Genomic DNA, 23,522 nt, shown 5'->3' with positions numbered 1-23,522 from the left:
ATCTGATTCGTAGCAACTGTGTTTCGAAAAAGTTAATCTCACGTACCTGATTTCTTTTTCTTTATAAAAAATATTTACATGAAATGGCAGGTAAATCAAACTGCCCTACTCAAACTGCTCTCTACCTGATTTTCTTTGATACATAGAAAGGCTTAGGTTCCATTTTCACAGTCAGTGGAAAAACTCTGTGCGTGTACGTCCACTATCTTATTCAACCAATATTGGACAAACCCACTAATTCATATAATAGCAAGCCCATAGGGTTAGTCCAGGCTCTACAATATACAAAATTGACAATGACGACCAGACTTCTCTTCAGCATTGAGCTTCATTCACTTGTATAATTTACCATCTTGTTGCACTTCTAAAAACTCTGGTATAAGTACTTCCAGGTCAGGAAAACGGTGAACAGTGCTGTCACTAAGTGCAGATACCACTAAACCCCTTCCCAACTTTAAGTGCACTATTCTTATAGCAGAGGACTTTGGCACTCCTAAAAACCACCAGAGATGTGTGGTGTATCAGTTTTTCCAGGAAGTAGGGGTCAGGGGATGAAACTCCCTGTTCTTCCACAAGAACCCTGTGGTGCTTGATGGGAGTCATGTCCAGTCATACTGGATCACCACTGCCTCTCCGATTCATCGTGGGCCCTCTCCCCATAGGGCTGAACACTAAGTGGGGGTGTGTGAAAATGGTTGGGCTGGGGGCTGTGCATATATTTGTGTGTGTGTGTGTGTGTCTGTGGTGTGGGGGGGGGGGGGGCTATCACAAGGCTGTCTCCTGCACTGTATGAGCCAGTCGACAGGACGGCTGAGGGGTGGCTCGAACCTCGTCCTCCTCCCTGTCATCCATCCCCCTTTCCTCCGTTTTCTCCTCCTCTTCCATCTGGGCCAAGCCATTGCGCTCCTTCTGAGCCATCCGGTAAGGCTGCGTGCCAACAGCTATGGACTGCACAACATCCCCACACGCACACAAAAAAAAAATACCCACATCTAAATAACCACAGTAAACATTGTGCGGCCAAGACAAACAACAGGAGACCTGACTAAAGAATACCTTGTGTGGCAGCGGAGTGACACAGCAGAGCTTCTCCCGGTAGCGTTCAGGCAGGAAGAAGAGCAGGTTACCCAGGACAGGGTACACTGTCCCTGGGGTCAGGTACTTCTCCTTCGATGGACCCGTCAACAGGCTGACGATCAACCCCACTATCACCACAGTGGTGGAGTTATGAGCACTGTACCACAGATAGGACAAGCTGTACAGGGCCTGGAGACCCCGGGGCCTGGAGAGAAACACAGGGTAACGTGGTCAGATATCCGTGTCACCGTGCGCATGCTGTTTTTTTGGTGGGGATGCAATTCAAGCACTTTGAGGTTTTAAGTAGCGCGGAACTGATTTGAATGGTGGCTGGTGAAGCCAGTTACTTTGGTTTGGAGGTGATTGAGTCCATGATGGTCGTCATGACGGCGGTGGTCATGTTTCCAGGGACGGGCATAGCGGTGGCGTTGATGAAAGGCGGCAGAGGGGTGGGGACTGCCATACGGGAAATGAAATTACCAATGCCAATCCAGAAGGCCATAACCAGGCCAGCCACCAACCCCACTATTGCTCCCTGTGGGCAGAGGAAAAGTGGGATCAAATCTGCTCTACAAAACGCCACAGATTTAATGGAAAAGTAATCAGAAGGTTACAAAATATTTCAGTGCGTTGTTAAAAAAAAGAAAAGTTCTCTACTTTTCTATCTGTCAGTGCTAGCCAATTCAACCACTTCGTTAACAAGGCAGCATTTTTACTTACAATGGAGTTAGCCCAGGGGAAGAACATTCCAAGGCAGAAGAGGCCGAGAAGAGGACCACCCACCATCCCAAAGATACTGAATGCAGCCTGGAGGACACAAAGAGAGACAGAGAGAGAGAGAAAGAGAATCAAAGAGGCTCATCATCTTTCCATAACTTACGTAACACGCAGCCACTGTCTACGATATAGAGGGCACGTAATGTCGCTGAATGTAATTCAGTGGGGAACAGTATCCATTAACAGAAGCAATGACATGAGGGGATATGGGTCAGTCCTCACCTGCAGCACTGAGCCCATGAGAGAGGCAATGTAGGCCATCGCGAGACACACCAGGCCGTAGGCCAAGGCTGAAGAGAAACAACAGTGAGGACGTTCAAACACGGCTGCATCACCTAATTCAGAACTCTACAAAATACAACCGCAAAAACCCAAACCGCGTCGCCTGTCACTCGGCATGAACAGTGCCCCAGTGTGGACACTCGGGGAACAGCAGCTCACCCAGGCCCTTAGAGAGCAGCGTGGCTTTGGCCTCCGTCATGCCCGGGCAGTAAGGCTTGATTAGGTCCTCCATCGTTACCGTTGCTAGGGAGTTGAATGCTGATGAGATTGTACTGCAAAATGTGCGGAAGAAAGCGATATTGTGTAGTATTCAAAACAGTATGGTATTAGAATTCTCATTGAGCATGAGAGGAGGTGGCTGTTTAGTTCAGTACCTGAGAGCACCGCTGAACAGGCAGGCTACAAACAGGCCTGGGAGGCCTGGCAGGTCCTTGAACACATCCATCACAAAGTAAAGCACCATCTGAAGACCGGAAGAAAATCATCACTGGAGCCATGGTGGAGCCTCATAGACAACAGTAATGGGAGAATTTAGCTTAATAACAGCCTCAACTGAAACAGCTTTACCAGCCCTACGGCTGTTTCGGCGACTAGCCCTACTTACCTGGTCATTGGTTTTGACATAGCCCTTATCCAGCGGGCTGTCCTCCCCGTAGCGAGCAAACATCACCAGCCCCATAAGACAACCCAGACACAACACTACCTGCTGACAGGGAAACACCACGTAGCAAGACCTAGCAAGAACGGAGGAGAGACAGACACACCCATAAGATTAACATTACCAGTACGCGCCGGACTCATTTAAAATGGCCCTGAATTCATTTGAATCAAGCACGGCCAGGGGACGGCGTCCACGCTCACATGATGGCTTCTCTCTCCGTGCGCGAGCTGAGGTACCTCTGAACCTGGGCTTGGTTGACCCCGTACAGAGCCAGCATCAGGAACACGCCGCCCACCCCCAGCGTCCAAAATGTGTGCCTCTCCGTGGGGTCAGGGTTGAGGCTGCAGGGGGTTACAGGGCCGGGGAGAGGAGGATTTAAACACCAAAGCACCACACAGAGCCACGGGACGCTGTCGGCTAAGCTGAAGAAGAGACTCACTCCAGGCTGGCGATGCGGCTGCCGTTCATGGCCTTGCGCCACACCTCCCCCATGCCTCCTGCCTGGTGGGCCCCAACCACAATGACCGCCAGCTGGCCGGCAAACATCACAATGGTCTGGAACACGTCAGTCCAGATGACAGCCTTTAGCCCCCCCTGAAACACACGAGATAAGACATCCAGGCCTTAATCATAACTGCCTAGAGAGTTGTAGTGAGATAGAAGACTGAATGAAAGTCACTGATGAAAGCCACTCACCAGTGTTGTGTACAGTGTACACACCAGCCCCATGGCCAGCACTGCCCCCCAGAGGTCAAACCCAGTCACTGCAGGTTGACAGGACCAAGAGCACACATCAGCAACAATGATCACATTTATACCACACCCAGTCACTGATAGTCTAATAAGTCAGTACAGTTAATAAAGCCCTAACTGAACGTCATCAGTGGAAAAACACCACTTTCTAAAGCAGTACATACAAAGGGACAGATCCCTTTACCTGCATTGAGTGCGAGGGCGGGGGCATAGAGGACCACTCCCATGTAGATGACCTGCAGCGACAGTCAAACAGCGGTCAACAAACACACACCACTATTAGGGGAGATTTCTGATATTAGCCATGTGGAAACACCCAGGGTAGCATTTGCACACAGTTAAAGGACACACACTCACCATCTGAAAGATAAAGGTCACAGTCCCCATGATGCGCACCGTCTTGTTGAATCGCAGCTCTAAATACTAAGCAGGGAAAACAGATGGGAGAGTGTGAGAGATGTGAATGTGTAAATGTCTCTAAGGAGCACAACATAATTAAAGATTCCAAGGGCTTGTGTGTGTTCCTTTGTTGTAGGCAGGAATGTTGCATGTTATGTATGCTGGTTCAGCTACACTGGTCAGCAAGTGTGTCAAAATGTTTAATAACCACAAAGGACAACATGCTGACAGGAGCAACAAATTCCAGATTGTCCAGGGTATGTGAGGGTTCAGAGCTCACCTCGTAGGCACTGGTGAGGCGCAGCCTGTAGAAGACCGGTATGAAGATGTGGGCTGGGATAAGCAGGCCCAGAAAGTAGGACACTCCCAAGAACCAGTACTGGGTTCCATAGGTGTAGATCTCCGAGGGCGCCCCGAGGATCGCCACGGCAGACTGGAACGTGGCGAGCAGTGACAGTGAGACCGGCAGGCAGCTCATAGAACGGTCGGCCAACAGGAACTCCTGAGTGGTGCGCTGGCGCCCGCCGGAAAGTGCGTAGAACAGGCCGATGCAGGTGGAGGCCACCAGAAGGAGGGCAAAAATGACATAGTCCGGTGTGGTGAAGTGCATCTGGACTACTTCCCCCATAATGAGTGATGGGAATGGAGGGGAGGGGGAGAACTGTAGGTGGAGAGGCCCAGGTGGATCAGGGCAGAGTTAATGTAGCCTCAACCATAGGTCTTCTCCAAGACACTAAAGTGGAGAAAAAAAAGTTTGTTATACTCATTACTGGTCGCTGTTTCTCTTTCAGCAGGCAGAACTAGAAATTTACAGTTAATTAAAGAGAAGCCTTGAAGGAAACATTTTACACCATCTAAGCTTACAATATAATGAATTAGGTTACCCTTGGTTACTTGAAACCACACCATAACCCACTTCACAGTAGGTCTGTCTGCCTTAGCAGCTTTAACATTCTGTCGGATCTGATAAGAGCTAATCAAATGGGAATTAACTATCAAGGCTCCCAGCAGGTTTTCAGCGTTTTAATAGAGAAGGGGTGCAAAAGTCTTAGATCACCTGATTAAAATGTGTATTTGGGCAAAAAACCTTTTTTGTCTGTGCAGTTTCTATTTAACTGCTTGCAAAGAATAAAGAACATTGTAAATACACATAACACAATAAAAAAGTATATATTTATATATATTATTGCGATATCCAAAAGATTATTGTTATCTTGCACGATGGATAAAATACATTTCATAAAGACATTTGAAGAATAAGAAAATGAGCAGGTTGAAGACAGAAAATGCAGTGGAAAACTCAAAAAGCAGATTGAATAATAAAAAAGAAAACAGTACTTAAAAATATTTCCTTGAGAGACAGAAGGGAATCCAGTAAAGTACTTGCTCAGCATCTGGCAGAGTCATCTGGCACCATGTCCTGTCTTAAATAGTGTTTTATTTTCTCTCCAAACGAATAAACACTTACTGCTCATGTAAATGTCTTTAAACAACTTTCTCAGGCGGTCTAACACTTTGGCACAGCGCTGTAAATATTACAACGGGTCCGAGCAAGGGCAGAACAAACTAGACAAAATATCTGAACAGATGGGTAGGTTATCAGCATCTCCAGACACATCATGAGAATTTCACTTGACCAAAAATCGAGCTGTGATCAGTGACTGTACCAGCCGAGGTTTGCACAGACAGCCACTGTAGTGGGGCACACGTACAGTACTTACAGTATGCAGTTTACATCGCCTTAATCCTAATGTGATACCAGTGTCGTTCACATTCAGCAAAACACTGAAATGATATTCTTTAGATAAAGACAATTAGGGAACGGATGAAGACAGACAAGACAGGGAATTGCGTGAAGGAGAGGATGACAGGGTGTAGAGAGTCAAGAAACGGCAAGAGTGGAAAGCGAGAGGAAAAAGAAAGCGAGTAGAGAGACTGATAGCAAAAGACAGATCACTGATAGGTGGGAAGCAGGCCTTACTGTATTAGTGGTTGGAATGGCTGGTGAATAGCGGTCCGAGGTCAGCAGCCTCACAAAACTCGGAACGTGGCACTTAATAGACAACCAGTGGGAGTGTTCTTCTGATAAGCACCAATCACAAACCACCGTGGAATGCCAAGGAAAGACCTGCAAAATAATGTTTGCTTTCAGAACACTGTTACCAAAGATATAGGCCTAATCATTAAAAACAAAATCAAACACATCTAGATTCTTGTTTCCAAGGACTAAGGGCTTATCATAATAAACTTTAACCTACACTTCATAATTCTTACTGCCACTAAGCAAACTATCCTTTACAGTCTCTACTTACAGGCAATATTTGTACTATTAGGTGTCAAAACACATCAGGACTCCCCATTGTGCTCTGTTCACCCTTCTATTAAAGACATGTAATACTATACAGACTCTCTCACAACAAACCAACCCCATGTGAACGGTCCTGCCTGGGTGATTGGCAGCTGTGGAGCAATGAGGAAGACTATGCTGGGAAACCGGGGAGAGATCCTGTGAGACGCGACACTTTCATTCGATTAGTCCCAAGAGTGGCGATCATGAGTTTACGGGAGAGTGAGGGCATGAGAGCGTGAGCTAGTGTACGTGAGGGGTCACAGAGGCCCCATGGCACGCTCAACTTCAGACCTGAAATGTGCAACGCCATCATAATAAATCCTTATCCTAGATTCCAAGGGGGTGCAGAAGTTTAAATCTCTGGCGGTGTGTTAACAATGAACTACCAGACTTCAACTTGTTCACTAGGGGGTTCAACTTCAAAGGTATGGCAATAATCTGCTAATGTTTTGAACAGTACGATCGGCGTATGCTGTTCCAAGGCTAAAGGTTGAATCCGGATACACAAACGTTGTCAAGCGAAATAGGGCTGCTACATGTTTATGTGCTGGGCACATGTCTGTGAGTAGCCAAGTGTCTTGCAACACAAATTCAAAGTTAGTGAGCCAGAATAATGTCAAGTGATGAGTAAACTTTGACCTTGGATCCAATATAATGGGCTAATTTGGTTAACCATTTAATGTTAAAATTACTCACCTTAGGTTTAAACTATGACCTACCAAAAACACACATACGTACCAAAGCTATCGCAAATTACAATACAGGAATAGATTATGGGGGTTTCCATGCAGTTCAAATGTATTTAAGATTTAAATAATTTAAACAACTCCACACAGCAATACATTTTTCAAAAACATTACATTTTCATAGTAATGCTTTCTGGTAGTTATGAAAGTATGACTGATTTTATGATGAAGTAAATGACATACAGGTCAATAACCAATCACAGCCATGGTTTAGCATTGTACATTCTGCAAATCACCAGCAGAGGGAGTCCCATTAAACGGAAAATCCAGAAAATGGATTCATTGGTCCACATTGTAGAAAACAGAGTATTGTGTCTCTAGGGTCTAATTTCAGCATGTCAAACATCCTTTCCAATTAACTTTCTGTGACAAGTGCCAGAACAATCTGCACTACCAAAAAAAACATTGCATCTCCACTCACACAGAATGATTCTTAGTGCTACAATTCAACAAGCCAAACATAATGGAAATCTTACAGCACTCAATGGAGTTACATTTATTCATAAGAGTATGACAATATGTTTGCAATGTTGGTGCAAAATTACTTGGTTTGAAATGATTTTTGATTAAATAAAATTGTTTGCGTCAAGCATAGGTTCAGAAACCCACTGCTAAAATGCCATCTGCTTTATCCTTGCAGAGCGCTGAAATCAGATCTTAAATCACCAGTAAATGAGCGTTTTATACTAGCACTGCCTAAAAGCCAGTAAAAAGGACAACCCTTTTAGGGAAAAACACAAATCCAAGTGCAACACACCTTTACGACCAGATAAAGGCCTATTTACAATACAAAAACCAAAATCACCTCACCACCCATGCCACTGCCTTCACACAGTGTAGACTTGCCCACTTAGGTCTGCTGACCTGGGCTCATATATTCTAGCCTATAATCAGGGCAACAAATATACACGGTCATACATATATACAGTATACTGTATCTTTATGAAAGGGAAGGGTTGCCATCATTCCATCATATTAAAGGGGCAGCTTTCGTCTTCGAGCTAGAGGATACACAAGCGTATCAATGTCGTCTGTACGGAGTACGCAAACCCCATTAAAACAGCCTTGTGTCCTGATAAGGAGACCGCCAGGCCAGACTTTCACCCACCGCACCGTGAGGTTAAAGGGTCCAGCTCCGGACCAGCTGGAGGCTCAGGGCTGAAGAGCCCACCACGTTGAAACCCCTGTACCCCACAAGGGGTCGACGCTAGGGTCGTCCTTCAAAAAGGAGTTTGACCAGGGCAGTAGCGTCTCTAAAAACAGCGGTGGGTCGAAACGGTGCCAATCCGGAGGCTCAGTCGTGCTGAATAACCTCTGCCAGTCACAGGGTCTGTGATGATCAAAAGGCGGAGGCTTGTCGTGACAGGCTTGTCTCTTTGATTCTCCGGAGCCGGAGGGATCAAACATGGGGTGCCTGACCCATTAAATCACCCACTTATGATGAGTCCATCACCTCTGAGGTAGGACAGACAAATACAGAGAACAAGGTCACATGGCGGCATCTCTAAAGTGAATCCAAACATTGCATTGTACAATAATAATGTGATTCCAGACTCAGCAATAGTCTAGGTAGTTTGATTAAAGGGAAACATTTTAATCAACCTGCTTTATCGTTCAGGCTGTTTTGACCACTGAAAAGATGCAGAGCTTGGCTAAATCAGCACATGTATTGACCATGTCCTGTACAACTGTTTGTTTATTTTTTTTTACTACAGGCACAGTCTCTGCTTTACTTGGGGAAAACAGATAACTAGTGTATGGTGCTTATTTCATAAAGTTACAAAGCCAAAGCAATGTCTGGAAAATGGCATAGCCTAATCAGCATAGTATCGGAGCCTACAATAGATACAGAACTGAACATAAAAGTATGTCATAACATCAATGTAAGAAAAACCAACGCAATCAAACATAAAGGACCGCTCTTTAAATTCATCCAGAGAAGCATCCACGCAAGCTCAATCAGGACACTAACCGTTTGATCACAGGGAGAAATGTTAACTGTATTTTTTTTTTATATTAGTCTATTGTTGTTTTCAGCGTTTACCAGTTCAAGAACATTACAGCTGATGGTGATGAGCTGTAGCATAGCCAGTGTTTAAGAATACACTGCAGGAATCACACTGCAAATGGCCACGAAACTGCGGGAAGCGCAGGATTTTTTGGTGTCTTAGTGAAGGTCTACTGGCCCTGTGGCAACCCAGCACAGAGGCAAATAAACACAGTGCCCAAAGCCCACTGTCGCTTTAGATCAATCATGGGGTTGTTTATTATGGCCGCCTTTACTGAGACCATGCTGGTCTGGTGACAGGGCATAAAGACATACAACAACATGAGCCTGTGTTGTGCCTCCAAAAAGGGTAAAACCAAAACTACCGCAGCGACAGAGGGATTTACGGAAAGAGGGAAAGCTTCTTAAAATGTCAGTCTTGATGTATGATTAGGGGTAATTGGAAATGTGTAACCAACAATGTTGCTGCCTTCTCCAAATGTCTCAGAACTACCCAGACTGCAATTCCTGTTATGTAGATGGACACTAAAGGCACTGTATAAGCTACCGATCTTAGCTTTATATCGAGTCAAAACAGCTTAAACTCAATCAGAAGAGATGATAAATAACAAACAATAGGTTGGTTTACCAGTCTAAGCTACTCTCTGGACTTGTTGCTGTCTCTCTCCTCTTGTGAAATCATGCCATACGCGCCCCACCCCAATGCTATATGTTTCTCCTGTGTACAATTTCACTACAGTGGCTATGACGTTAATTGCTAGCAATTACCTTCATTTTAGGGATCTCATGGTTGTTGAAACGGTACAGTGCTTGAACTGTCAAACCCCGATATACCACCGACAAGGTAAAAAGTATTTTTGAATAAAAAAAAGTTAGTTAAACACTAAAACTTATTAAAAACAGCTAGGTATTAACCACCAGTGTGTCAGAACTTGACACAGAACCACAAATCTGGTTCCTGACATAAATGTTTACCTATTGTTCCAGGCTAAATTGCCCAAAATCTCTCTACTTGGGTTTCCACAGTTGGTTTACAGCAGCTTTCAAGTCTTACAACTGATTCTCAATTGGGCCATTCTAGGAAATGCACTTTCTTGTTTTTAAACTAGGCCGGGTCAATACTTGCATAGCGATACTCATCAGTATCATGGTAAGGAAACAAACTGCTCAGTGGAATATTTACTTATGTTGAAAACAAACATCATTACGCTGTCATCCAAAGTCACATTTATTTTAAGCTATATAACACAGTATCTTACATAACGAAGGTTTTTAAAAGACCAAAGATTTTAGAAGGTTTTTGGTACAGTTTGGCCAAGGAAGCTGTTCTGCAATCCAGTCACAACCCTATATTAAACCACTCCAGAGTCAACACAGCGGTTTAGGATCAGTGTCTTGCTAAAAGGTGATCCTTGGTACCAGGTCTCTTGTGACGGATGCAGGTTTTCCTCTAGGATTTTTCCCATATTTGGTTTCACCCCTTCCAATTTCAGAAGGTATTGTATTACCCATGGAAATTAATTTAGAAGACTTTATTTTATTTCAGAATATTGTGACAACTGGTAGGCAATCTTGCACTGGGAAGCGTTGGGGCAGGAACCAAAAAGGTTGATAGACTGTGTCCCAGGGCCGACTAGGGTCGTTCTTTCCTTGGCAGGTAATCCTACTTGCTCACCTAGTGAGAAATGTGGCAAGTCCCCATACCTATGCAGTTTGCAGAGGTGAATTTAAAAGCTAAAGCAAAATGTCTTCTTTGAATAAGATTAATACTTTTCTTGTCAATTATTTTATAAAAATACATACATTCTGGGGTTGATGAGGTCACTTGCTTTATGTTTTATTATTATTCATTTTATTTTGTCCAGAAGAGAAACAATTCTCAATATAAAATGCATGCTTTTATTAGCAGGTGGGTATGTTTGGGTGTGTGCAGAACAGCAGTGTTTCTAGATGGCTTGATCTAGAGTGTCCAGAAAAAAAAAAAAATATATATATATATAAAAAGAATAACCTACAAAATAACTTCATTCAAAAAGTTTTAATAGAAATATGGACAGACAACACTTCTCATGACGTCAGACAATGTCAAAGGGCATCTCACTTCATCAAGAAGGGAAGGATTTTCTCTGCTAGAAACTTTAGCAAGAGAATCAGCTAGATAGCTGGTACCCCAAGCTTGAGAAAACGCATTGGTCAAATCTTAGTTCACTTAAAGAAATGCTGTATGCTCCCAAACGAGTAGCATATTTCAAGTGTAAATTCATAACCTTCCTAATCTCAACAGTAGACCATCATATCATAAATGATCTGTTTGCTCTGTGTTTTTCAAAGCAAACCAACCATGTGACCATTCTTTTAATAAACAAGACAAAACCATTTAGGGGAACAATAAATACAACCATCAGTACTTAAAAATCCCCCGGTATACAGCAAATACGGTAAAACACTCAGGCATAATGGAAAGCCGCCGTTGCCTGGCAACTGGGGGGGACGTTTGTATACTATGTTATCTTGGAAAGCGCAGCCTGCCCTGCCTTGATGTAACCCACTTCAGTGAAATTAGTGGAAAATAGAAATCCATTCACCGGTATGTTCAACTTTGACAGGGGTGGTGAAAGAAATGGCAGTAGGGAATGAATGCAGCTAGACCTGACAGCCCTTGTAGTCTCAAATTCTGAGAAACCTTTTTTTAAATTAAATACCTCTTCAGGCTCAAGGAAATCCCTGCTGACGATGCCTTCCCCTCCTCGGGTGATGCTGGTCAGCTTTCATCACCCATGGGCCTCCAAAGCCACTTGTCAACTAGGAGCGCACAGAGCATCTTTCTAAGCAAATGTTTAAATTTAAGTAAGTAGCAGAAGATAGCTAGGTGGGAGAATCCAGAGTTTGGCAAACTTGTTTTGGATAAAAAGCAGTTCCGTTCTGGTGCACACACTGCAAACTACACTGTCCAAACAACAGATACAGTTAGGTCCGGAAATAATTGGACACTGTCACAAGTTTTGTTATTTTGGCTGTTTACCAAAATATATTCAAGTTACAGTTAAGCAATGAATATGGGTTTAAAATGCAGTCTCTTTATGTTGAGGGTATTCACATCCAAATTGGAAGAAGGGTTTAGGAATTACAGCTCTCTAACACGTAGCACCCTCTTTTTCAAGGGACCAAACGTAATTGGACAATTGACTCAAAAGCGGTTTCATGGACAGATGTGGGCTATTCTTTCATTGTTATATCTTCATCAATTAAGCAGGTAAATGGTCTGGAGTTGATTCCAGGTGTGGCATTTGAAAGCTGTTGCTATGAACCCATAACATGTGGTATAAGGAGCTCTGAATGCAAGTGAATCAGGCCATCCTTAGGCTGCAAAAAAAATAATACATCAAAGAAAGACAGGAAGATTAGGAGTGGCTATATCAACAGTTCGACACATTCTGAGAAAGAAAAAAAAACGTACTGGGGAGCTCTGCAACACAAAAAGGCCTGGATGTCCATAGAAGACAACAGTGGTGGCTGATTGTAGGATCCTTTCCATGGTAAAGAAAAACCTCTTCACAACATCCAGCCAAGTGAAGAACACTTTCCAGGAGATTGGATAACGATATGCCTATCTACCATAAAGAGAAGACTTCACGAGAGCAAATACCGAGGGTTCACCACAAGGTGCAAACCATTCATAAGCCAGATTAAACTTGGCCAAAAACCATCTAAAAAAGCCAGCCCAGATCTGGAACATCATTCTTCGGACAGATGAAACTAAGAGCAACCTGCACCAGAATGATGGGAAGAAAAAAATATGGAGAAGGCTTGGAACGTCTCATGATCCAAAACATACCACATCATCTGTAAAACACGGTGGAGGCAGTGTGATGGCATGGGCATGCATGGCTTCCAATGGCACTGGGTCACTAGTGTCAATTATTTTGGAAAGAGGGAAAGCTTTTTAGTAGCCGGATGAATTCTGAAGTGTATAGGGATATATTGTCTGCCCAGATTCAGCCAAATTCAGCGAAGTTGATTGGACGGCGCATTACTTTACAGATGGACAATGACCCAAAACATACTGCAAAAGCAACCCAGGAGTTTTTTAAGGCCAAGAAGTGTAATATTCTGCAATGGCAGAGTCAATCACTTGATCTCAACCTGATCGAGCATGCATTTCATTTGCTGAAGACAAAACTTAAGGCAGAAAGACCCACAAACAAACAACTGAAGACAGCTGCAGTAAAGGCCTGGCAAAGCATCACAAAGGAGGAAACCCAGTGTTTAGTGATGCCCATGCATTCTAGTATTAAAAAAGAAAATTGTATTTATGATTGTGTTAGGAGTGTGGTTCCAGGGTTCATGGGAGTTTGCCCAACCAATCCACATGTGTTTTGTGGATTTGGAGAAGGCATTCGACTGTGTCCCTCGCGGCATCTTGTGGAGGGTGCTTGGGGAATATGGGGTCCTGGGTCCTTTGCTAAGGGCTGTCAGGTCCCTGTACAACCGAAGCAGGAGCTTGGTCCGCATTGCCGGCAGTAAGTCAGACTTGTTCCCAGTGCATGTTGGACTCCGGCAGGGCTGCCCTTTGTCACCGGTTCTGTTCGTAATTTTTATGTACAGAATTTCTAGGCGCAGCCAGGGGCCGGAGGGTGTCAGGTTTGGGGACCACACAATTTCGTCTCTGCTCTTTGCAGATGATGTTGTCGTGTTGGCCCCTTCTAACCAGGACCTTCAGCATGCGCTGGGACGGTTTGCAGCCGAGTGTGAAGCGGTGGGGATGAAAATCAGTACCTCCAAATCCGAGGCCATGGTCCTCAATCGGAAAAGGGTGGCTTGCCCACTTCAGGTTGGTTGAGAGTGCCTGCCTCAAGTGGAGGAGTTTAAGTATCTAGGGGTCTTGTTCACGAGTGAGGGAAGGATGGAACGGGAGATTGACAGACGGATCGGTGCAGCTTCTGCAGTAATGCAGTCGATGTATCGGTCTGTCGTGGTGAAGAAAGAGCTGAGCCGCAAGGCGAAGCTCTCGATTTACCAGTCAATCTACGTTCCTACTCTCACCTATGGTCATGAGCTTTGGGTCATGACCGAAAGGACAAGATCCCGGATACAGGTGGCCGAAATGAGCTTTCTCCGCAGGGTGGCCGGGCGATCCCTTAGAGATAGGGTGAGAAGCTCGGTCACCCGGGAGGAGCTCAGAGTAGAGCCGCTGCTCCTCCACATCGAGAGGGGTCAGCTGAGGTGGCTTGGGCATCTTTTTCGGATGCCTCCGGAACGCCTTCCTGGGAAGGTGTTCTGGTCCCGTCCCACCGGGAGGAGACCCCGGGGAAGACCTAGGACACGCCGTCCCACCGGGAGGAGACCCCGGGGAAGACCTAGGACACGCTGGAGGGACTATGTCTCCCGGCTGGCCTGGGAATGCCTCGGTGTCCCCCCGGAAGAGCTAGAGGAAGTGTCTGGGGAGAGGGACATAAACGTATATCGCTACAGACACTATTGCAATGTTTTACTGTAGTGGGTTTCCGCGAGAAGGGCTTTGTCCAGGCTTAGCTTGTAGGGTTTGGATGGCCAACAGACTAGAGGTGGCAGAACAAAAAGCTTGGGTAAGGAGGTAGGGTTGGGGCAAGGTAGAGAGGGATAAACAAGCTCCTCACCTAGTCAAGACATGCAGCAAGAAACCACAAGCTGTTCAAACTCATGTGGCTTTGAAAGTTCCATGCCCAGTGTCTCACAGCTACACAAAAGGGTAAGAATCTGAGTCATCATTAAACCCTCCCTGAGAATGTAGTGAGTCCCATGAATCTGGCATTGACTACTGACAGTATGTGTGTGAGAGGAGTTATGCTAAATCTCTGGGGGGGGGCTAACAAATAGAACAGTGAAGATTGTTATTCCCACCATTTATAAGATATTGTAGCTTTCACTATCAAAGTCATTGTGGAGCATATAAACTAAACTCCATGGCCTCTGTTGGTCCAGCAGTCTCAGCCAGTGGGTCTGGCAGTGTGGGTTCAAATCCAGCAAACTACCATTTAACCCAAAACTGTCCTCCATCTTGCCACACTTTCCATCAAAAAAGCATAACAATGGCTAAAAAAAATAAATTGAAAAATTATACTTTTTTGAGTAACAATGTACAACTTCAAGGTGCAAAAGCACAGCTAGAAAAATTTTACAGATGTGAATTAATTCAAAGTCTAATTATTTGTTGCTCAATGTCATTCATAGAAAAGACAGTTTGGGACTACGCACCACAAAGAAATTCCACTCTTATTTTTTTTACAAGGACACCCATGAAAACATCACGTGTTGTTTGATTATATTTACAAAAAAGCCGGTGTATTCTGTTTAGTTGACAATGGCAATAAGACAATTTCATTACACATATCACAACCGCATGAACATACCTAACAAATCAATATAAGTACAGTGAGTCAAGAACAACTACACATCTCAACGATCAAAAAGAATGTGACATGAATCAGGAGCCAACACAATACTATAACCAACACGGCCACAATATATCTACTCCAATGTAATTAGACACATACTGAGTACCAACGAGCTGTCATCGATCAGTAGCCTCTGCATTTAATTTGATATGGTTCCCAATGAAATAGAATGATGAAACGTGCTGTTTGACAGTCAAATAAAAAAAAAAGGAATCAGTCTTCAGAATGTTGCAATCTGGCCATAAAGCAGATAAAAGATGCATCACGGTCATCAGCGATTGGCTATCACACGCTAGCTATACATGTCAGATTAGCTTGCTGGCTAATAAGGTATCTATGTCTCAATCAAGAAAATAACTAACAGAGACTGATATAATGTTAGCAAACTATGTAATTAATGAAATCCTCATTCCACTGAAAATAACTTTAAACTCGTGCTTCGTTTAATAGTATAGCTGCGGCATGAGGTTACTTCGATCGTACTAAGAATTCAAGATAGTACAATGCTCACAACGGCTGGTAACATGTCACGTTTGCATACATCACACTGGTTTATTTTATTGAACCGTGCAGAGTTCGTTGTAAAGAGCAAATAAACATCTCACCGTGATCAGAAGTGTGGGTCTCTTATTCAGCATGCTATGGAGAGACGAGGTCATTAGGCAACACGAACCGCCCATTCTCAGCGCTTCGTTCACATGTTGCATTCCCCAACTCGTACGTTACATGCACCAACCAATAGTTGTGTAATATGTCACCAATGGCGTCATTGACTGACAGATTCATATAACATGATGTTATCAGTTTATATTCGTGAAATACCTATTCAGACGTTCTAAGATCTGCACCAACTCCGCTACGCACTGACAGAGGAACGTGACCAGAAAATCGGTTAGTGCAGTGCCGCGTTCAAAACCACTTCGGACATCTATTACCACGGGTTGCAGTACTTACTAGACAACTGGTAACTGGTTTTAGTAAGGGTTTTATTTAGAACTCACAGTGGAAAGAGCCCTACATGGAACTCGTGTTATTCAAAGGTTTCAATCGCAAGGCTAGAATCCTTTTTACCACAACTTGGAAAGGACCAATGTAGGCAGTTATAGTGTTCAGTGAGGAATAGTGTTTTTAAGTCAAACAAAACCGACTTAAGAATACAAATAGCTCACATGTACATGTCATATAAAGACAGTTTCACCTGATTCTTATACATTTACATTAGGACAAACGATGAGGAGATAAATGTCGGTCATCTCTAGTAGTGCTTACAGATGGGTCATGTCTTTGTTCCATCTGGATTTTAGCACTTTTATCCATTTCATTGTCTGACCTGATCACCCTGTTATAAAATAGAGGTAAACATATTTGACCCACTTATTATCATTTGATTCAAATGACCTCTTAATGTATAATACTTACATAATATGGCTAACTATTGTTGTGCATTCTACAGACTTCATGTTCCATAATTAAATGTGCATTTGTAGCCAGATCAAATGTGGCCGGCACAAATAGCATGTCACAAATTAGACTGCAGCACCCTAGGTTGCACTTTCCCAGGTCTTCCCATTTGCTGAGCCGGATGAGTCATATCTCACTAGCGACATTGATTGTGACAGCACTGGTAATGGCAAGATAATATTTAATGAAACAGACATGCGCTACAGCAAAAGCAGACACCCCCTCAACAAATACAATTGGTGCAAAGTGACTGGCAAAGAAAACACAATCACATGAGCCCTAACCATTTATCTCTGAAACCAAACTGCTACAATTGATAATTAACAGATAGGAGACGACTGTGAGGCAAGATTTACTGCACTCCAAAGTACAAAAATCATTTCAGTTTATTGAAAAAAATAAAAACATTATCTCACATACACCACAAAATCACAGTGACATCACTGACTACATATTAGTGATGATGCAATTAACATCTCCATATAATGGCCTGCAAACTGCAGAGGGGGTAACGCTGAGAACACCCTATTTTTCAAAGGCAGGGACAATGCTGTCTAATCCCAGCATAATCCAAATATCCATACCAATCAGGCCCAGTACAATGACTTCCAACTTTGCGCCAGAGGTGGTAACACGCAGATTCATTACATCCTTAATCTTAAGGGTTTTTTAAAGCATTGTAAATCCCAGTACCGACGGCTTGACACACATTACCAAATCACCAAGGACTAGCCCATGACAGGTAACAGTCCATCACTAGCTCAAGGAAAAAGTCTGATGTGAAACATTGGCGCAATCAGTTGAGCTGCCTGATGACTGAGTTGATGTCTGTCCCTCTGGGTCCTGGGTTGCCTATGTCCTTCATGAGACCCGCCTTGTCACTGGCAGCGTGACGAGCCACAGACAGCTTGAATGGCCATATGAAGTTGGAGACAACACGAAAGTTCTTCCCCACTGAGTAGATCTCATGAATCAGGTCCTCCAGGCAGATGATACCAAACTTGCCTGAGAGCAGAGGGAATTAAGTAAACATTAACCATGTATCTGGATGGAAATCAGTGGAAAATAATTCTCTGATGACTGTGATGCATATTTTCTACACTAGTAGGTTGAATGTGCATTCAAAACAGTTGCAACTCCACTCTGATTGTTAAATGCAGCAATATTACATTATAAGACCATGGCTGTCTTTTGTCCACCTATTAAATGCATGGCTAAAGACTACCTTTCATCACTTCTGCAGAATCGTTTTGAGATACAATTTCAATGATCACACAGAAAAAATACTTTTAAACAAAAAATTGCTTTTTTACTAAGTATTCATACTATTTCGCATAAGCCATGCATACATTTTACTGAAAAAACATAACCCAACATAGCAAAGAAAAAAATAGCTGATCAACAAATAACATTTTAGACCTGTTCTGTGTCCATCGCATAACACAACTTCACTCAAACTGGATGGAAATGTGGTAGGTGATTTATACAGATAAGCTACTGAAATACATCCTAAGGGCTATCAAATGAATCATACGTTTACAAAAATGTCAAACATAATAAAGAGGTCCACATTATGCAATAAGCCATGTTTTTCAAAATATACACTACTGTTAAAGTTTTGCGGTAACTTAGAATTGTCTATGTTTTTTAAATAAATAATCTTCAATGCAATATCTACATGGGCGTACAGAGGCCCATTATCAGCAATCATAAATTCTGTGTTCCAATGGCATGTTGTGTTTATCATGTTTATCATTTTAAAAGGCTAATTGATAATTAGAAAACCCTTCTGCAATTATGTTACCACATCTGAAAACTTTTGTGTGGAATAAAGAAGCAATAAAACTGGCCTCCTTTAGACTAGTTCACTATCTGGAGCATCAGCAATTGTGGATTTGATTACAGGCTAAAAAATTCCAGGAACAAATAACTTTCTTCTAATAGTCGTCAGCTTATACTTGTTCAGAGAAATGAAGGTTATTGCATGTGAGAAATTAACAAGAAACAAAAAAATTTAGACCATTGCACATTTTTCTTTCCACAAAAGTTGGAAAGGAATGTTTTGAGTGAGGAACAGAAGGGTTAAAATTAAGAGACCACTGCAAATTAAACGCTTCTGTTCCTCAATCAAAACTTTCCTTTTCAACTTTTTTGGAAAGGAAAAGGGGCAGTGGTCTAATTTTTTCCCCAGAGCTGTATTTCCAATTAATTCTGTTATACTTTCTATTTTAACTCATTTTGTCTATGTTTTCATGTATGTGTAGATGATGCAAGTAGACTAATGGTTACACCCTCCTGTCACATCGTGTTTTTATTAATAAAGAGGAGCTCACCATGATTACATGCATAACCCATACTCTTATATTCAACTCTTTATTAATAAAAATAAGCTTTTCAGAACAATGAGCTCTCCTTAAAATTCATGAGTTGTCAAGGCATAGCCCTGGCAAAGAAAAAATGCCTAGAAACACAGTCAGCTGTATAATTGTCAAATAAAAGACGTCTGGAGCTACCAAGACTCTTCCTAAAGCAGGACATCCAGCCAGACCTAATTACTAGGCAAGAAGGGACTTGGTCAGGGAGTTGACCAAGAACCCACTGGCCATTCAACAGTGCTTCAGAGTTTCACTGAAGAGATGGGAGGACCTGCCAGAAGGCCAATCATCTCCACAGCACTACATCAATCTGGTCTTTATAGTTCAGTGGGTAGACAGAGGCCACTCCTGAGTAAGGCATATGGCTGTCTGAAAGGCGCTGAGCACACAAGGAAAAATATTCTATAGTCTGATGAGACAATTTTAAAAAACCTATTAGGCCTGAATGCCAAGAGCTACGACTGCTGAAAACCATCAGTTGACTAATTTCACTGAAAGACCTGGCAAAAAATTTGAAACTAATTCCAGCCGGCAGAAAGACATTCTGAAACTTGACCATTCAGATCAAGCCAAAGATCTACATTTCCATCAGACTGTTGTGTTGCTGCTTGTCTTGTGTATCAGAATTTGGTTTAAATAAAGTAGGTTTTGTTTACTTCGCTTTACTAGGCTTTTGTTTAAAAGCTGATAACAGTAAAACAGATAATTTCTTTAAGGGGGGGCTTCACTTCACAGTTCTGTACATACAAAATGTGGTCCATACCCATATGCTGCTCAATTAGAGTGTTGTCTGTGAGAGCAACCCTCCGCTTGTCGATCTTTGCCTGTCCTCGTTTCAAGATCAGCTCACGAACTGATTTCAAGTTGGGGAACCTGATAAGAAAGAATGATTCACCATCGTTAAAACAATACAGTGTACATAAGTTCTAAGAATAAGTGGATTAATCTCAGATACTGGCAGTTTATTATCACTAAGACTCTAGATGAACTACCACTGTTACTTACCCCCATGCCACATAGGGTTCAACCATTTTTAACATGCCCATTGAATTCTTGTTTACTTTGACGAAGACACCACTGAAGATCTTTCTCAGACGTAACATCTGAATCACCCTCCGAACTTTGGGACTGACTCCTTTGATCCTGGACAGAGACAACATTGGAACAAGTCACCTAGAAATTCAAACAGTAATTCCAGATGATTGTGCATAGCTACTTACACACCAAACGGAGTATGTAAAATAACTCCAGATTTACTCAGTGAGAGCTCACAGCAACTATATTTGCACCACTTTTACAATGAGATTATGTAGGTACATGATTACAGTCAATTAGGGCTTATTTTCATTACGATACATTTTCTGAGACATATTGAAGAAGACTTGAGACTCTAGATTATTTTGCTGTGTAAACTTGGAGATATCAACAGCCTGAGATGCCACCTTCCGAGATGGCATGCACCACATTTTTAATCAAGCACCCACGGAGGTTTGAAAGTGTGAAGACAATTCTGTCAGAACGATATCAAGTTTCTGTGCAGTGTGGATGCATATTCATCGATTTCCCTTTGACTGACACACACAATACTGCGTAGTACGTCTCTAACATGCCGGTGTACATTCAAATGCTATGGAAAAGATTATACAAACTAATACTATGTAAAATGTTATTCTCTCTTGTAGTGTAAACAAGTCCTTACATTCTGATGCGGACAGCAAAGGCCAGTCTGTTCTTTGCAGGGGGCATGGGTGGAGCTGGTCTATTATGTGCTCTCCTGATACGAGTGTCATCACGATGCTTTTTATGGCTGTCCTTCAGGAAGTCCTCTAAGCGCTTGAACTTCAATGGTTTGCCTTTGGATACCTGAACAAAAACATTTCAAGACACACAGAACTACTTAATCAACATACAGTACCTTTAAAAACTATAATTGCCCCAGTCTACTTATAATCAGTCATTTGTATTTGCACTCATGTTATGGTTTCTAGATACAACTCAGTAGTTCATTTGATTAGTACTACTGTAGTCTACACAGTCATTTAATCTATTTGTTCTGCATTCACAGATGCAACGAAATTGTTCATTCTAAATATTCCATTGCCATGCGGGCTGTCATTGTTAATCCAAGCCAACTATATCTTACGCAGAGAAGCCAACATCTGTACATTAGCCAGAAAAACAGCATAGTAGCTGAATGTGTTTACTCTGTTTTTCTAGTGACATTGGATACATCCATAACAAGCTACAATTCATGGTTTTGCCTGGTATAAAAAGTTATGAGTACGGACTGCATGGATTCAGCGGTTTACATTACATCATGATAAGGTGCTCCATAAAACTGTCTTGTAACATACATTTCTCTCACAAGTAATTTACACTAGTTAATGTGTGCTTATGTTGCACAGAAGATTAATGTTTATCTCTCTTGCATAACAGTACCATAAATACACACCTGGCTAGCCAGCTAAATGCATTGGTCAGTGGGTGAAGTAGTTAAACATATTTCTATTGAGAAGCCAGTAGACATTGTCTCATTCCATGTGTATGGTGTAAATATAGCTAGCTAACCACTTGGAGGTAGCCCATGTTTTTGCAAATGCAGTCTATATTTGCCTAACACTTCTGCAATGCAAAACTAACCAGAGTTTTGACAATTAAAAAGACTAGTCATGACTTGATGTTGCTACTGTACAGTATAATCAAAGCCAGCTAGGCCAAAGAGATGGCTCATATTTATGCTATTATTCTCTCCCGATGCTAGCAGTGTGTATTAACAACAGATACTGAGGATAACGTCACTGTCTTACTGTTGCAACTAAAACCGTATTGAAGAACAGTTCAAACCTTGTGCAGTGAATGCACCTTTTGTGTTGTCACTGCACACCTCTTCATCAATGAACAATTCCTATGTGGGCAGGGTTTTCTGATATGCTATGTGAACACTTGCAACAAGATTGTTTAGAGTTATAAATGAATAGGGACTAAAAGGCGGATTATTGAAGACCATCTCGTTAATTTGACTGATACATTTTCAGATGGTGAGAATACCTGCTGAAGTTACAAAATGGATGAGATTACACAGCAATGTTATTGGGGTGAAGGAACATTAGATACGTATTTGTATCTCTACTTCGATTAGTGATAAGTCTGCATTTGACAGTGGTTTACAGAAAATGGTCAAAGGCTTCAAACCCCTTTTAAGTCTGATTAAAGATCTCAGAAGCTGTTTCATAATTTACAGTTGTAGACATTGTTCCACCTAGATGTCCTACATGTCCTACAATGTTATCAGAGTCAAAACGTATCAGCATTGTAAAACATTCAACACCATTGTAACACAGTGAGCTTTTAGCTAATTGCTACCTTTCTCTTCTCTAGAAGTGCACGCTTGGCCTCGGTGGCTTTGATAGCTTGATAAGATTTCCTCCTCTTCAACAGGTTTTCAGGAACCAGCTTTATCACCCTCTTCACTCTATAATCACAAAACAATTATTAAAAAAACACTCAACATCAAGCTGACACCATTGACAAGAATTTGCTCTTTTCTTCTATGACAAATGTCACGTCTTCTGGGAAATCAAATCAATTCGTAAACGTGATCAATCAAATGAAATTGAAGTCTTTTTTTACATTATCAGTTGATTCGTTAGCTAACGTAAACTATATAGATAACTACAAACCAAAGTAAACGAATTTATTTAAATGGTATCCTTATCACACAGCGAAATGGTTTGATAGCAGATTATTTCATGTGGAATTTATGTCGAAAAAGTAAATGTGACTATGCTGGCGTAGAGTTATGCCCATGTCATGTGAAACAGCATGCGTACTATTGAGCATCTGTCAGATAAATTACAGAAATGCACGGCTTAACAAAAACATATTGGTTTCATTTTATATTAAAACAAAAGAAAATGTTGAAGATATTTAATTTAGCGAAGGATGGAAATAGATAAACAAATACGTACTCAGACTCCTGTTCCGCCATCACGAAATCGATGGGTAAGTAGAGGTGGATCGGCGCAGACAAATGACGTGTCAAAGTCTCTCCATATTTGCACAACCTGCCACCTAGTGGAGTGGAGTACGAAGTGAAAAACAATAATAAATGTTCTCTTTCTATAAAACATTTTTATTTGGGCATTATTGAATACATTTCGTCTGTGAAAATGTTTATGTATATGAAATACGGATAACTA

At 42.3% G+C, this 23,522-nt stretch overlaps 2 protein-coding genes across 3 annotated transcripts; both read right to left on the bottom strand.

The window, feature by feature from the left end:
* Positions 1-217: 217 nt before the first annotated feature.
* On the bottom strand, positions 218-16,198 carry slc5a6a (solute carrier family 5 member 6a). Of its 2 annotated transcripts, XM_010882652.4 has the most exons (16): positions 16,093-16,198; positions 5,931-6,077; positions 4,230-4,682; positions 3,908-3,973; positions 3,735-3,786; positions 3,494-3,561; positions 3,237-3,391; positions 2,998-3,138; positions 2,741-2,870; positions 2,511-2,599; positions 2,296-2,408; positions 2,077-2,144; positions 1,798-1,884; positions 1,425-1,612; positions 1,057-1,282; positions 218-948 (listed from the first exon to the last, which is right to left on the bottom strand). In XM_010882652.4, exons 3-16 carry the CDS (start codon positions 4,575-4,577, stop codon positions 766-768), a joined length of 1,914 nt encoding a protein of 637 aa, XP_010880954.2. In that variant the 5' UTR covers positions 4,578-4,682; positions 5,931-6,077; positions 16,093-16,198; the 3' UTR covers positions 218-765. The 2 variants fall into 2 exon arrangements, with proteins under 2 accessions (XP_010880954.2, XP_010880955.2); XM_010882653.5 differs by lacking the exons at positions 5,931-6,077; positions 16,093-16,198 and adding an exon at positions 5,671-5,894.
* Positions 16,199-17,112: 914 nt separating this feature from the next.
* Positions 17,113-23,394, bottom strand: rpl7l1 (ribosomal protein L7-like 1). The gene is made up of 6 exons (XM_010882651.4): positions 23,292-23,394; positions 22,687-22,795; positions 21,023-21,186; positions 20,329-20,466; positions 20,087-20,196; positions 17,113-17,953 (listed from the first exon to the last, which is right to left on the bottom strand). The coding sequence occupies exons 1-6, from the start codon at positions 23,309-23,311 to the stop codon at positions 17,745-17,747; spliced, it is 750 nt and encodes a 249-aa protein (XP_010880953.1). The 5' UTR covers positions 23,312-23,394; the 3' UTR covers positions 17,113-17,744.
* Positions 23,395-23,522: the final 128 nt, after the last annotated feature.

Source organism: Esox lucius, chromosome 18, assembly GCF_011004845.1.
Source record: "Esox lucius isolate fEsoLuc1 chromosome 18, fEsoLuc1.pri, whole genome shotgun sequence".
Taxonomy (NCBI): domain Eukaryota; kingdom Metazoa; phylum Chordata; class Actinopteri; order Esociformes; family Esocidae; genus Esox; species Esox lucius.
Note: the sequence above shows the minus strand (reverse complement) of the source record. Positions and strands in the feature narration are given on the sequence as shown.

Bases quoted from the DNA above. Each gene is read 5' to 3' on its own strand.
- slc5a6a (XM_010882652.4), bottom strand. From the start codon at position 4,577: ATGGGGGAAGTAGTCCAGATGCACTTCACCACACCGGACTATGTCATT. The intron at 3,974-4,229 runs GTGAGCTCTGAA...TTCCCTGCTTAG, and splicing joins GCCTCACCAGTGCCTACGAG to TATTTAGAGCTGCGATTCAA. The intron at 1,885-2,076 runs GTGAGGACTGAC...TGTGTCCTCCAG, and splicing joins TCATGGGCTCAGTGCTGCAG to GCTGCATTCAGTATCTTTGG.
- rpl7l1 (XM_010882651.4), bottom strand. From the start codon at position 23,311: ATGGCGGAACAGGAGTCTGA. The intron at 20,197-20,328 runs GTAAGTAACAGT...CTTTCTTATCAG, and splicing joins GAACCCTATGTGGCATGGGG to GTTCCCCAACTTGAAATCAG. The intron at 17,954-20,086 runs GTATGGACCACA...CTCTGCTCTCAG, and splicing joins TCTAATTGAGCAGCATATGG to GCAAGTTTGGTATCATCTGC.